Here is a 15983-nt window from a genome sequence, read left to right on the forward strand (position 1 = left end):
CAGACTTAGCCATTTTCATACTCAATACCTTGGGAGAAATATTACCAATTTAAAGTACATTTTGTTTGTTTATTATTTTTTGTGGTGTGGAGTCTTGATTTTGTGGAACAAAAGACTGAAAGTTATATCAGTAGCCATGATATAAGTGCCGTCCTTTGCTCTCCATTCATGGTGACTTTACGAAGTGGTTATAGTGTTTAATACCACAGTCAAAATCAGGACCGGAAAATCTCTTCCTGATGGCTTAGTAAATACTTCTGAACAAGTAAAGCAGGAATATATATGTTTAGAGTTCCATTTTGTATCTTAATGGCTTAGCACACTTAAGGGAGCAGAAAATATGCTCCTGCTTATTTTTCTTTCCATGCAGAGAAAAGTAGGGTTGTTTCTTACATTGGTATCATTAATTTATTACCACAGATGGGACGGGGGTGGGCTTTAAAGAAAATTGTTTCTGATATCTAATTATTGTCCATAAGAATGGTTTCATAGCACTTTCTCTAAAATCAGTTGCAGAGATTCTCTAACATTTTATTGGTTCATAGTAACAACCCCATGGAGCAAGTCATTTCATTTATCTAGGAGGAATACATCTTGCAGCTAGTTTATCTCGAAACATTGCCTAATTTGAATTATACTAAGGATGTCTTATCAAATCTTTTCTTTTATAGCATAGTGATTAGGAATGTCTACCTTGAAAATTGTGTATCCCCAAATCATTCTGAGCAGGCGCCACATCTCTGGGACCTCAGTTACCGACTGACAGGTATGTTAAAGAGGATCATTACATTTTCTAAATCATGGCCTTCCTTTGCTTAGGAGTCAGGTAATCTTCACGTGCTGCTGTTACGTTTTCACGAAGTAATGCAAACCTGGTTGTTAGTCTGCTAATTCTCAAAGTTCAGTACGTCCTTAATTGACAGCAGAGAATATTTATATTTCTATTTTTTCTCAGAGGTCACAGTCTCAAACTCTGTGCCACTTTGTCCTTATCAAAACTCTATGATAATATTTGCATAGTATTTCTGAGGAATATGTAATCCACCCGTTCTGCTAGGGAGAAGACCTCTTTATTCAACCTAGATCATCAGTTTTGTGCCCTTGAGAATTGCTTTTACTGAGTGATAGTGTGGTGTTGTCATTGACAGATTAAGGGTCATTAATAAGCTATCTCAGTTAAGTCATTATTGTGTTCATCATCGTGGAATGGGTAAGAAAATGGTCCACATATCACACAATGTTTGTCTTATGAACAACCATAGGAGAAAGTTCTTAACTGTCCCAGTGTCAGGAAAAGCTGAACTTCTGAGCAACTGTTGCTGAGAATCTTCTAACTGTTCGTTTTGATGCCATGTCCATCTCTAACTTCTGTTAAACTTTTCGTGAACTATGTTGACTCCATCTTCTTCTCTTATTTTTTTTCTTTATGTGTGTCTTCTCAATAATTAGTCTTTTTAGTGTTATACTGTATGTGCTTCTGTAAGCTATCAAAAATCCTTTTGGAATGCTGTACGTAATGAATGAAAACAACATAACCGACATATGTAAGCTCTGATCGAACCTTCCTCCTTGGTTTTGTGTTATAGTGACTGGTTTTCATACATAACCTCCCTACCAGATATAAGGACTGTCAGAATGATTGTGTCTCTTATTCTTTATTGTGTAGTAGTATTAATTAAGCACAGTTCTTTGTGTTTAATAGTATCCCTGTGAATATTTTTGCATTACATAAATATGCATTTATTGAATCTAGATACTATTGGGTATACAAATATGAAGAAAGTGTGGTCCCTGGCCTCAGGAAATTGATTTACTCAGGAAATTGATTTACAGTTGGAGAGACACAAGAAAGACTGTGTTGAGAGGTATATGCTATGGAAGTCTTGAGGAGGGAGAAATGAATTCTGATTGGTACGGGTCTAGAGGATTTTACCAAGGGAAGAGTGCTTTGGGGAAGTCTATTCTTAGTATTGAAAATTGAATTGCATGAGCCTTTATGTAATTCTTGTATGATTCTGAATTGCTTTTTTTCTCCCTTAAGTTTCAAGGATTCCCCTTTAAGCTACTGTTCTGAAATTTTGAGAATACGCCCTTAATGAGGTCCTGATTTTATAGACTTCACTCCGCTCCAGTCCAAACTTGAAAACTTTAGTGTTGCCTCTTCCCTTCATTTTCTGATCATTTTAAAGGCTTGTCTCTGTTCAGGTCTTTCCCAAGGAAACATTGCTAATTATTTTGTAAATGATGATTTCTGATTATTTTTGTTTTTGTTTTCCTCACAGGGTATCCTGTTTAGATGATCATATGATTTTGAGGTTGTTCGTTAGGCTGTGACATTGTAGTAAAGACCCTCTGTAATTTGCATCCTCATGGCCTTCCCAGCCTTGTGTTCCTTCATTTCCTCCTCATATACCACACTGTTTCATGTCACAGGGTAAGCTGTATCCTCTCTTTGCAAGGCCTTTGTTACGTGATGCTGTCTGTGCAAATTCCATTCCATCCTCCATAATCCTCTCATTCATCTGAGAAGCGCTTCCTTACCCCTCAGCACAGTCACTCCACCCTGTGGCTCAGGGCTCTAGACAAACAGCCTCATCAGTCCTTGTTTCACTGATGGCAGATATTAATTTGCATTTCTCCCTTTTCATTAGATTTGAGTTCCTAGGTGGCCAGGACTGCATTTTGTTCTACTTTCTTCAATATCTTGTAGAGTGAGTGTGTTTTTCTGTATTTGCAACTTTCTGTCCAACCATAAAGATGTATAGTTTTATAGTATACCAAAACCCCTTGAACTTTGGTCGCTCACAGAGTAAGTACATTGTCATGGCTGAGCTAGAGATTTCACTCTGGATTTCTTTCCTCCATAGCAATACCTCATTCAGTTTCTTCTTGCTCTCAGTGGCTGCGACCTTTCTTTTTTTATGAAATTTTTAAAGCCCTGGGCTTACAGTCATTCTCAACTCTACTGATTGTTCTTTCCTCTCCACTCTTGCTGCCCTTAAGCAAAGTTACTGTCAGCACTACAGTTTTCCCAAGCGTTTCTCCTCAAACTCTTCTACTTCCAAGAATCATGAATTTCCCTTCAAACTTTCTTTTCATGAACTATATGCTTTTTTTATGGGGGGCGGGGAGGGTAGTTTCTCAGTCCTACTCCCTCTGTCCAAACTCTGGCTTCATTTGTTCAACTGCCAAATGAGTGGTTGTAGTAATGAAGAAGAGGATGTTAAGACTTCTTTCACTGACATTAAAGGCTGTGAAAACACAATTCAGTTATAATTTTTTTCAGTTATATTGAATAGTCAGCAAGCCGAACTGAATTCACAAAACAAAGGAAGAATTCTTCAGATTATGGGCAAAATATCTCTAGAAGTTTTATACCATTAGTCAGTGAAAAAGTAACTTTTATTAGATGGCTGCAGTGTTCCCAGCATTATGCCTGTAACTGTGGCAGAGCCATAAGAAGTACAGGGTATTTTACCTGTCTTGAAAAACTTGTGTTACAGACTGAGGAAAAAATGGTAATATACATGAGTACTGTGAGATAGAATATGATATGAAATGCAAACCTGATCATGCCCCTTATCTTTTGCAACTTTAATGATGATGTCCTGTTATCCAAAGTAATTCCCAGCCTCTTAGGAGCATTGTTCTTGGCCATTAACAATATGGCCCCAGCCTCCTTTTCCAGCTCTTCCTCCTCCACTGACATTCTCCAACAACATGCCCTATATGCTAGCCACTCCGAACTGCGCGTCATTTTAGAATCTATCATTCACTTCAACACCTCTCTGCTTTGGCAAGCTGTTTCTAGGTTTTTCGTTTTCTTTCTCCCTGTGTTTGCCACATAAATTCATATTCATCTTTCAAGACCTGCCTAAATGTGACTTCCTGTGTTCTGCAGTTTTCTTCTTTCTTGTATTTTCCTAGGTAGAATTAATGTTACCTCTATATGCTCTTTTAGCTCCTTGCTAGCTCACATTCTTGCATTTACCACAATTTTCTGTAATTGTATTTTTCTGATTTCCCTTTTAATTTCTTCTTTGACCCATTGGTTACTTAGGAGTGGGTTAATTTCTGCCTATTTATGATTTTTCCAAATTTTCCTGTTATTGATGTTTAGTTTTATTCTATTTTGATGAGAGAGCATATATTGTATTATTTCTACCATTTTAGTTCATTGACTTTTTTTTATGGCCTAGTATATGGTCTCTCCTGGAAAATGTTCCACATGTGCTTGAAAATAAAGTATATTCAGTTGTTGTGGTTGGAGTATTCTATCGATGTCTATTAGATTAGCTGTTTATAGTATTGTTCAAGTCTCCTATTCCCTTGCTGATCTTCTGTTGTTCTATGCAATATTGAAAGTGAGTTGTTGGCCAGGCCATGGTGTCTCATGCTTGTAATCTGAGCACTTTGGGAGGCTGAGTGGGGTGGATCACTTTAGCCCAGGAACTTGAAACCAGCTTGGCCAACAAGGCGAAACCCAGTCTGTATAAAAAACACAAAAATTAGCCTGGCACTGTGGCTTATGCCTGTAGTCGCAGCTATGTGGGAGGTTGAGGTGGTAAGATTCCCTGAGCCTGGGAGTTTGAGGCTGCAGTGAGCTGAGATCACTGCTCTCTAGCCTGGGTGAAAGAGAGAGAGAGATCCTGTCTCAAAAAAAAAAAAAAAAAAAAGAAAGAAAGAAAGAAAGAAAGAAAGAAAAAAGACAAAGACTTATGACATTTCCAGCTAGTATTGTTGAATCATCTGTTTCTCCCTTCATTTCTGTCAGTTTTTGTTTCAGAGATTTCAGTGTATCATTATTGGCTGCATATATGTTTACCATTTCTATAACTTCCTGATTGATTGCCCCTTTTATCATTATAAAATGGCACTCTTTATTTCTGAACTGGGAGTAGGGAGTAAGGGAGCAGTCTGGGTTCAAATACCATAGACTCTTGCCTTTCTTACTGAATTTCCATTTTTTTTAAAGAACAAATAATTCTTCATTTGCTCTTTGCTCTGAAGATCATTTGCCTTATTATTATTATTATTATTTTTACCAGTTTCACTGGAGACCAGAGCAGTGAAGATCCTCATATTGACATGCCAAAAGTTGATCTGTCATGCTTCTTTCTATAATTTTTTTGTATGTGTGTGTGCTTCTTTTTTGTCATAGCCAATTAGTCCTATAAACTTTATGAGGCTATGTTTTATTCATGTGTATTTATCCACTAACTAGCACAATGCTTGAAATATTAAAGGTCAGCAATTCTCAATTATTTTCTTTTTTGGACACAGTTTTGAATCTGTCATGAAAAGACGTACAGTAAAATTTTTCATGGTAGTTTGAATGCATTTTAAAAAACAAAATAATATTAAATAACTTAGCAACAGTCGTGAAATACTTATTGCTATAGCTTAACAACATTTCATGGTTTCTATGAAAACAACCATAGTTGCCCTACCGTTCCTGTGGTCTCTTTCCAATACCCTGTCACTTTTAGAGAAGAGCTGTTTACTGCTCTGACTGATCTGTCTCTTAACTGTATGAAATCAAATTTATTTGTTTTGGTCCCACTTGATGTCATTTCCTTTCCTTGACTTATAGCAGACTACCCCCATTTATATAATACTGATCTGCAGTATGTTTGTACACTTCTCTGATAAACATGAATATAATATGTTTGCTTATTTTTGACAAAAATATCTGGTTATTTTTTGGGTCAGCTTGGGTGGTGGCACCTCTGTGAAGTTTACTATGCCTCTCAAGTGTTTCTGTTGGGTACTTAGTGCTTGATCACTGTTGGATAAAATAAAGCTTAAATTATGAAGTATAGACTTCAAATGCTTTGGAAGTAGTCCATGTAATGTAAGCTGTGACGTTTGTGACAAGTTTCTTGACTTGCTACATTTTTCAGTCTCTATATCCTATGTATTTAAGAGGTTACTAAATTTTATTGCCTTTATCTTCTACAAGTTTCTACATTTCATTGTTTTCTTTGTCGTTCCCACTCATTCAGTTCTCAGCCAAGCCTTTAAACACTTATTACTAAGTTTTTAGTAAGAGCTGCCTAATTTGTCTGTTTCTTTAGTCTGTGCTTTGCGAAGTCATCCTGTACTTTACTACCTAGACTGAGTAGTTTCTCAGAATACCAATTCATCGTGACATATCCTTTTTTGCTTCCTACTGATGTTTTCTAAATGTTTGATGTATACCAGCTGCTGTTTTAGATATAGTGGTTCAGCGGTGAACAAGCCGGACAAGGTTCCTGCCTCCTTGGGCTTTCTGTTCTGTGTTGTGATAGGTAGTAAGCATGTACATAAAGGAGATTTTCACACTGTGATAAGGGCTCTGGTAGTAATAAATACAGTGATGGGATAATTTAAGAGAGCACCGTAGGTAGGTGATGAATGAAGACCATCCTGAGGAGATGTCATGTGAGCTGAGACCTGAAGGATGTGGATGCACATGCAGGAACTGGGAAAAGAAGACTTCATGCAGAGGGAACACCAGATGTCAAGTCCCAGGAATAGGGAAGAGCTTGGCATGCTTGTAAAACAGAAAGGAGGCCATGACAGCTAAAGCATAACCAAGGATGAGAATAATGAGATGATGTCGAATGAAAGCCAGATCATTTAGGGCCTTTCTAGAGTATGGCAAGGATTTAATACATGTGATAAACTATGTGATAGCAAGTCGGAGAAATCTTGTGCCTGAGTTTCCTCATCTGTAAAACTGAGACGATATTTGGAAAAAGGGTTTTTGTAATTAGGATCTCAAGATTGCATCCTTTAAGTAGTAGAAGTAGCTCTTCATCTGCTGCCTCAGTCTTCACGTCGCCTTCTCTTACGTCATTCTGTTTATTTCTTCTTCTCTTCAATGGACTTGTCTTTGGATTAGGGCCCATCTTAATTCATAATACTCTCAACATCCTAAGTTAATTATAAAACCCGCTTTTCCAAATAAGGTCATATTTACAGTTTCTGAAAGTTGGCACATCGGCATATTATTTTGGAAGTTCACCATGCAACCCGTTTCAGTGAACTTTCTGTATCTGGCTAAGACTACATTAGTTCTAACTTTGCTTTTATTCTGCTGTTTTATACGTTTTACCCAATTTTGAAAGTCTGGCATAAACCTTATCACTTTGATAAAATAGCCTCTGCTGTATAAGATTTTTTATCGGGAGATAACAATTAAAATCAAATATAATATTTTTGAATGTCTGTGATTATCAAAACTGCACAGAGGACTTAGTAGATTGCTTAGCTTCATTGCTTTTATGGATTATTCAGGTAGTTAAAATTCTTTTCATCATGTTTCATTTCTTAAAGATTAGGAAAAATATTTCATTCCCGTAGAAATTTGTTTTGATGACTTAGATACCATTAAAATGAATATTTCTAATTTGGTTAAGATGAACAAGATATCTTAAAAGTTGGATTAGAGGTAGAATTTTAAATCTGATTTCTGTGTACAAATTAGTTATAGATTTCAAGGAAATAGTTTTGATCACAAAACACTAGATCACTTGTGTATGTGGGGAAGGTAGCATAAGAACAATGCATATGAGCTAGAAGATGATAAAACATGTTATTAATGAAAGACCATACTTTATTAGATTTTCCTTTCTCAGCTTCAGGGCTTAAAGATTAAAAAGTCTTCAGTTGGAGTGTTAATACAAATATGTATAAATCTTGCCTTATTTCTGAGCTTCACACCTGAGGTGTACCACTGATGTGTCTGTGTATTTGTCTAGAGAGAAACTGGAATGATGAAGCATCGACAATGGCTATCTTTAAATGGTGACATTTATTTTTAAAACTATCTGATCCAATTGAGCTTTTTTGGCAATAAAAGTGAGTCATTTTACAAAAACAATTGTGTGGAGTGAGGAAGAGATGAAGAGTTTGAGAGTGACGGGAGCCCCCAGGCTAGTTACCTCCAGCCGCACATACAAGCCATGTTTACTCATGTCTCATATAAAAAGTATAGTTTTATCTATATAACATAGGGCAAAAAATGTTGAGAAGCACTGTATAATGTATATGTTAAAACTTTTCAAAGAAATTATTTATTTGTATATTTCTTACATCCATGTGTTGTGTAATGGTGAAGTCTGGGCTTTTAGTGTACCCATCATCTGTTGAATATATTACACAACTGGTAGCTTTTCAGCCCTCACCCCTTTCCCAGGCTCTCACCTTTCATAGTCTTCAGTGTCTTTTATTCCACAATCCAAATGTACTCATTGTTTAGCTTCCACTTATAAGTGAGAACATTTCGTATTTGACTTTCTCAGTTGTTTCACTAAGGATAATGGCCTTCAGTTCCATCAGTATCTCTACAAAAGAAATAATTTATTTTAATGGCTGAGTAGCATAATCTAATGTTATATATACCACATTTTCTTTATCCAATCTCCTGTCGATGGGCATTTAGGTTGACTCCATTTATTTGCTATTATGAATAGTGCTGCAATAAACATACAATTTGCAGTTGCCATTTTTATATAATTATTTCTTTACCTTTGTGTAGATGCCCAGTAGTGGGATTGCTCAATGGAATAGTAGTTTTATTTTTAGTAACTGCTGTACTGTTTTTCTTAAAGGTTGTACTGAAATTCCCACTAATAGTATGTAAGCATTTTCTTTTCCTCTGCATCTTTGCTTTGTAAACATCTGTTATTTTTAGACTTTTTTTTTTTTTTTTAAATGAGACAGGGTCTCTCTGTCTCAGGCTGGAGTGCAGTGGAATGATCACAGCTCACTGTAACCTCTGTCTCCTGGGTTCAAGCAATTCTTGTGACTCAGCCACCTGAATAGCTGGGATTACAGTATTGTGTTAGACTTTTTAATAGCCATTCTGACTGGTGTAAGATGGTATCTCATTATGGGTTTATTTTGCATTTCTCTGATGATTAGTGATGTTGAGCATTTTTTTCCTGTTTGTTGGCTGGTTGTATGTCTTTTGGAAAATGTTCATTCCTTTGCTCACTTTTTAATGGGGTTATTTATTTATTTTTCTTTTAGAGTTGAGTTTCTTGTAGATTCTAGATGTTAGCCATTTATTGAATGCATAGTTTGCAAATATTTTTTCCCATTCTATAGACTATCTGTTTACTCTGTTTGTTGCTCCTTTTGTTGTGCAGAAGCTTCTTAGTTTAATTAAGTCCCATTTGTCTATTTTTCTTTTTGTTGCTTTTGCTTTTGTGGACTTGGTCATAAGGTGTTTGCTTAGGCCAGTGTCTAGAAGAGTTTTCCTCAAGTTTTCTTCTAGGATTTTCACAGTGTAAGGTCTTACATTTAGATGTGTAATCCACCTTAAGTTAATTTCTGTAGATGGTAAAAAGAGGTATGGGTCCAGTCATTTTTCTGCATATAGTTGTCCAGTTTTTTCAGCACCATTTATTAAATAAGGTGGCATTTCCCCAGTGTATATTTTTGTTGACTTTGTTGAAGATCAGCTGGTTGTAGGTATGTTCCTTAATTACTGGTTACCCTATTGTGTTCCATTCATCTAGGTATCTATTTTAATACCAGTCCCATACTCTGTTGCTTGCTATAGCCTTTTAATATAATTTGAAGTCAGGTAATGTGATGCCTCCAACTTCTTTTTCCCCCTTAGGATCGCTTCGGCTATTCAGGCTCTTTCTTTTGGTTCCATATGAGTATTAGGATTTTTTTTTTCTAATTCTGTAAAAAATGACATTGGGAAAAGCCCAGAATCAGATAGGATCACAGCTGAATTCTACCACAAAGACAAAGAAGAATTAATACCAATCCTTTTGAAACTATTCTGTAACATTGAGGAGGAGGGAATTATTCCTAATTTACTCTATGAAGCCTAAGGAGACAACAATAAGAGAACTACAGACTAAAATCTCTGATGACCATAGACACAAACTCCTCAACCAAATACTAGCAAATAGAACCCAACAGCACATCAAAGGGGTAATACACCATGATTATGTGGGATTTATCTCAAGGATGCAAGGATGCTTCAACATATGTAAATCAATAAACCCGATACATCACATATACAGAATTGATGACAAAAACAATATGATCATCTCAATAGATACAAAAATTTTCTTCAGTAAAATTCAGCATTCCTTCATGATAAAAAAAAATCCTTAAAAAACTATGGCTTAGAAGGACATATCTCAACATAGTAAAGAAAATGTACAACAAACCCACAGCCAACATCATACTTAATCGAGAAAAGTTTGGAGTATTCCCTCTAATAACTAGGACAGGACAAGGATACCCATTTTGGCCACTCCTATGCAACATATTACTGGAAGTCCTGGTCAGAATGATTAAGAAAGAGAAAGAAATAAGAGACATTTAAATTGGAAATGAGGAAGTCAAATGATCCCTATTTACTGATGATATGATCTTATACCTAGAAAACCTTAATGACTCCACTGAAGAACTGTTAGATTTGACCGACGAATTCAGTGAAGTTTCAGGATACAAAATTAATGTATAGCAATGAATAGGATTTCTTTATACCAATAACAGTCCAACTGAGAATTAAGTCAAGAAGGCAATCTCATTTACAATAGCTATTAAAAATACCTAGGAATATATTTAACCAAGGAGGTGAAAGATCTCGATAAGAACTACAAAACACTGATGAAAGAAATTATAGATAATACAAACAAATGGAAAAACATTTCATACTCACAGATTGGAAAAATCAGTATTGTTTTTTGCATTGAATCTACAGATTCAATGCAATTCCTATAAAATTATATGTTAAAACTTAATTGTGTTACCGTGTAAATAATTTATACACACCCCCTCCCCATACTGAATAAGTTGTATCTGATTTGTTAAAAGTGTATATTTTATTATTACATTTTCAGTATGATTACTGTGTTTCCTTCACCAATCTTCCACAACTATTTTTTGGAGTATGAATTACTTACAGGAAGCACCCCAAATATAAAAATGCTATTGGGGGGAACAATAATTCTGGCTCAAAATCATTAGGAATTCACTTTAGAACATAAACGTTCTTTTTAACAAGCTAATTCTCCTCGGAAATATTTGAGTTTGTTGGTAGAACTGTTTATGTGAGAGTGCTTTACTGTTACTGGTAGAGAAGCATTTGGGCCAAGTCTCTATCTAATGAGTGTCCCCCCACCTGCTATTAGTGGCCAATGTTGTCTTACTGACTTGCAGGCACTGACCTGTATTCCTTATCTCTGTGAGCAGATCCTCTGGGAGCTTCCCTGGAATTCCTATGAATATGCACAGTGCAATTGCATTTTTCCCAACATGAAAGAATTCAAATAGTCTGGAAACTTGTCAACTTTAATTCTGACACATCTCAAGATGAGAATGTCAGTGTAAATGAAGAGGCAGAGTTGCGCCTTGGTGCTACTGTGTTGGGATCAGAGACTGGAAGATGTCAAGTAGACAGAGCTGTAAATGATCAAGCGTGAGTGCTTTATATACTGATGGGGAATGCTGGTATCTTAATGTCTGCACTCTTAATTCTCTAAACCATTATAGTATTACTCTTTCTGTTGGGAATAACAAGAAAAACTATTCTATCTGTGTTGCCTGCTTCTGGGACATGTGCCTGTTTGCTTAAATACTGGTCTTTGAATTTAGGATTGCGAAACAGTTGTTCAGAAAACAACCACAGCAGTATGCTTCAGAAAACCCTTCTCTCTTTTGAGATGTAACTGGACTGGTGATTCGTGTCTGTTTGTTAATTGCAATAAAGCTGCTATTGTAATTTAGTATGCTTGTTAAGAACAGTCCAACAGTTCTCTGAGGGACAATAGATAACCTGCTATGTGTCTTGCTTAGGGAACTGGTAATTATTTTACTGTAAATGAATCTAACAATAGCCTATCAGAAAACCACAAGAGAGACAGGGTTTGAGGGAGGAATATTAAAATTGAGGCTCTTCTTTATTGACTACATTCATCAGCCCAAATTACTGGCAATAAGATTTTTAGAATGGTTCAAGTAAAGTAAAATAATTAAGATTCTCTTCAGTTACTGTAAAAAAATTCTTAATATGAGTGCATCGTATTTAAGACTCATTTTAACCTTCCTTTTAATGGAAGTTTTACTGTTTCTTATTATGTAATGATGACTTTTCATTTTGAAAAGGTGATCCTACCAGATGAGAGACTTCTAAATTTTTCCTGTAGGAATTGCTTGATTATTATCACTAATTACGTTTTAGAACTACCTACTATATTTTATTTTGATTTACATTGATTTTTTTCCCCCTGGGTAAAACAGGTGTAATTAAAACCCAGATGGAAGTAATAATTTTGGGTGTCAATGGCAGAGTAAATAAAGGATAGGTTACGGAAGCACATTTTCTCCCCATCAAAGACTCGAAATTTTATGTTGACTGAGGAGACTGTAGGCAAGTTATTAGTTTCCAAAAATTTTAAGAAATATAAGAACTTCTTAAGATTTTATAAAAAACTCAATTTTTTTTATTAAGAACTTCTTAAATTTTTAAAGAAGTTCTTAATAAAAAATGGAGTTTGTTATAAATCAAACTGTTGACTTTGGTATTTGCGTCCTGTCGGTATTAAGATCAAACCTACTTTTATTTATATCCTTTTCATTCCTTCCCTTTATGCCACTGTGCTCTAGCCTAACATGTTTATTAATTCCAGGAATATTCCATGCCATATTTGTGGTTTTGGCTGTGATTTTCCCTGAGCCTTGAATGTTCCTAACCCTAACCTGTATATCCAGAACTTAAGACCCCTTCAGATCCTGCTTCCTCGGCAAGCGTTTATTCATCAGGTGGAGTGAATGTCCCCTATCTCTGAATCCCACAATATTGCCCCTGCACCTCCCTGCATCATCAAAGCAGAAGTTCGTATGCTATGTTCATGGTGACACCCATACCCATAGAAAGATAACTGTTGTTCTGTCCCCTGCTACTTCCTTCATTTTAGTTTATTATTATATATTATTTCTAGTTTTCCATATTTTTCCTATTAGTCTATGAGCTCAAGTTAACCTCCTTATGTCAAATAAGGCTACCAATGATACCTGTCTTTCATAAGCAGGTCAACATTGCCACTGCATTGAGGTGTTTTCTTTTTCTTTTTCTTTTTTTTCTTTTTTTTTTTTTTTGTGAGGGGACGGAGACAGAGTCCTGTTCTATTGCCCAGGATGGAGTGCAATGTCATGACTTCAGCTTACTGCAACCTCAGCCTCCCAAGTAGCTGGGATTACAGGTACCAGCCACCACACCCAGCAAATTTTTGTATTTTAATAGAGATGGGGTTTCACAATGTTGGCCAGGTTGGTCTTGAACTCCTGAACTCAAGTGCTCTGCCTGCCTCACCCTCCCAAAGTGCTGGGATTACAAGCGTGAGCCACTGCCCTGTGATGCTGAGCTGTTTTTAATTGCACTTCAAGGCCCCTGATGTTTTGTGATTCTGGACTTTGATCAAGATTGTTTATTCTGTTTGTAATGTTCTTTATAATCTATCAAGACTCCGTTTTAACCTCCTCCAAAATCTAGATCAGTTAGCTAATTTCTGTACTCTTGCTACATACTTCTGTGTTGTAATCTGAGGTAACCTTTTTATAGGGCAATAACCATTTCTTATTTTTTATTGTCTCAATATCTAGCATTATAATTGGCACACAGTAGGTTCCCCATAAGCATTTGAACAAATGGATGTGAGAACAGAGACTAAGAATATCCCAAAGGCCATATGAAAATGAGGAGTCAGAATCTTGGAGCAAAATCAAGAGATGAGTTTTAGGACAAAGATTCTCTTGATAGCTTCCAATTTAAGATATGAGTATTAAGGGATAGCAGTATAACAGTTATTGAAGACCTATATTGATTCTACAGAAGTGTCCATTTGGGGTGTGACATATTCTCAGTGGTGAGTAAGACTACCTTCCACGATTCAGATAGGTAGTTATTTTTAGGAATGGTCTCAGAGGAATAATTCAGGTTTCATCTTTATTTAGTTGGGATTCAAAGGTCCACTGAATTTTGAGACAGGATAACACTTTGGAATAAGGCTGCAGTACAGTCTTGAGAGGTTCATAGAGAGCTGTAGTATAAGGGAAATGGTCATAGGGTAAACCTTTATAGAAGCTTGGCTACTGCAGAGCTGGGCTAGAATGGTTAAGCCAGGCTAAAAGGATTACTGGGTAAATGGGAAGCTTACTTTGAAGTCTCTGTCTTTCTACCAATGGCCAGTTTTGGTCCTAGAGTCTGAGGTATGCAGGCCCAAAGAGAAGGGCTAGGTGAGCCCACCTGAAAAGGTTGGAGATGTCCTGTGGGAATAAGCCTACACTGGACATTTCTGTGTACTTGGTCAGCCCTTTTCTAATTTTATTCATTCCTCATCTCTATTAACACATCAGAATTTCTATACTAGTCTATGTGTCAGCCAGTCAATGCTTAGTGTAGGAAACTTACTATGTGTGAAGGACTGTACAGGCCTTGAGATGAAAATGTTGAACAAGACATAATGGTTCCAGTGGAGCTTAGCTGGTGAGGTAAATAGATGTACTATGACCAAGTAATTTTCGTTGTGTTTAATCATACTAAAGTAGCAGTGTACAGTGCCTTTGGAGAATATAGTAGAGATTTATTTACTCTGGGAATCAAGAAAGGTTTGTATTAGACATGCCATTTAAGCTGAGATCCAAGAAATGAGGAGTTTGCTAAAAAAGCAAGATGGAGACTATTTAGAGATATTAGCATAAGCAAAAGCCCTCAGGTAGGATCAAATGAGATGTGGTTGAAGGCCAGCATAGTTAGGTAGGAGAGTTTTACACAAGATAATCCTGAAAAGATACAGTAAGGGCTTTATCTTGGAGGTTATGGGAAGCTACAGAAAGGATTTTAGACTTTGTCTAAAAGATACCGGAAGTCATTGGAGAAGTTTAACATCATCATGTTTATGTTTTATAACAATTGTTCTGTCTGCACTGTGGAAAACAGATTGGGTGGGGCAAAAGGAGAAATGGAATGTTTATATTTGTCTGATTAGGAGGCTACTGCTGTGGTCCAAGCATGAGATGACTCTGGTCTAGATGAGTGTGGTAGTGGAGATGAAGTGGACAGATTGGAAACCTGTATGGGAATAGAATAGACAACATTTTGGCCAATTGATTAGATGTGGCCAGAGAGAGAAAGTAGTTAAGAATGACTTCTAAGCTTGAACAACTTGAGCAACTTGCTTTGTGGTGGTGTCATTTTTTTTTTTTTTTTTTTTTCTGAGATAGCTTTTAGGTAATGTAGGTCATTTGTACTCAGGCATTCTCCAAGATACCCAAATGGTCAGTTGGATAGATAAGCCTGATCCTGAGAGGTAGATTTGGAGTCATGGCAGACATTTGTGTGGATGCAGTTACCGGGGCCAGTGACTGTCATAATGTGGTCCCCAGAACAGCAACATCAGCGTCACTTGGATGTTTGAAATTTCTTAGGCCCCAACCTAGACCTACTCTATCTATATCAGAAACTCTGAGTGTAAGGCCCAACAATCTGTGTTAATAAGCCTTCCTTATGGTTCTGATGTACACTGGAGCTTGAGAACCACTGGCTAAATGTAGCATGAGGGCATGAGTATAATTTGCATTTTTTACTCCAAAAGCAGTGTTTGCGTTGAATTTTATGTCATTCAGCTTTTGGCCATTCTTCAATTGGGCATGTGTAATAAGTCCATTCTCACACTACTATGAAGGACTGCCCAAGACTGGGCAATTTATAAAGGAAAGAGGTTAAAGAGGTTCAGAATGGCTGAGGAGGACTCAGGAAACTTACAATCATGGCAGAAAGGAAAGCAAACATACCCTTCCTCATATGGTGGCAGGAAGGAGAAGTGCCACACAAAAGGAGGAAATGCCCCTTATAAAACCATTAGATCTCATGAGAACTCACTCACTATCATGAGAACAGCATAAGAGTAACTGTCCCCATGATTAAATTACCTCCCACTGGGTCCCTCCCATGACATGTGGTGATT

General features: G+C 36.6%; 1 protein-coding gene across 7 annotated transcripts in view; it reads left to right on the forward strand.

The window, feature by feature from the left end:
- Positions 1 to 15983, forward strand: part of IMMP2L (inner mitochondrial membrane peptidase subunit 2) — a 923127-nt gene that overhangs the window by 279466 nt on the left and 627678 nt on the right. For 2 of the 7 annotated variants that reach the window (XM_074379217.1, XM_074379219.1), the window contains exon 4: positions 672 to 766. The exons of 4 other annotated variants lie outside the window; for them this stretch is intronic. In XM_074379217.1, coding sequence (XP_074235318.1) covers positions 672 to 766 — 95 coding nt within the window. Of the gene's footprint in view, positions 1 to 671; positions 15914 to 15983 lie in introns of those variants that run through there. One more of the 7 variants, XM_074379216.1, reaches the window with a different exon arrangement.

The sequence above is a fragment of the Saimiri boliviensis genome, chromosome 10, assembly GCF_048565385.1.
Source record: "Saimiri boliviensis isolate mSaiBol1 chromosome 10, mSaiBol1.pri, whole genome shotgun sequence".
Classification (NCBI taxonomy): Eukaryota; Metazoa; Chordata; class Mammalia; order Primates; family Cebidae; genus Saimiri; species Saimiri boliviensis.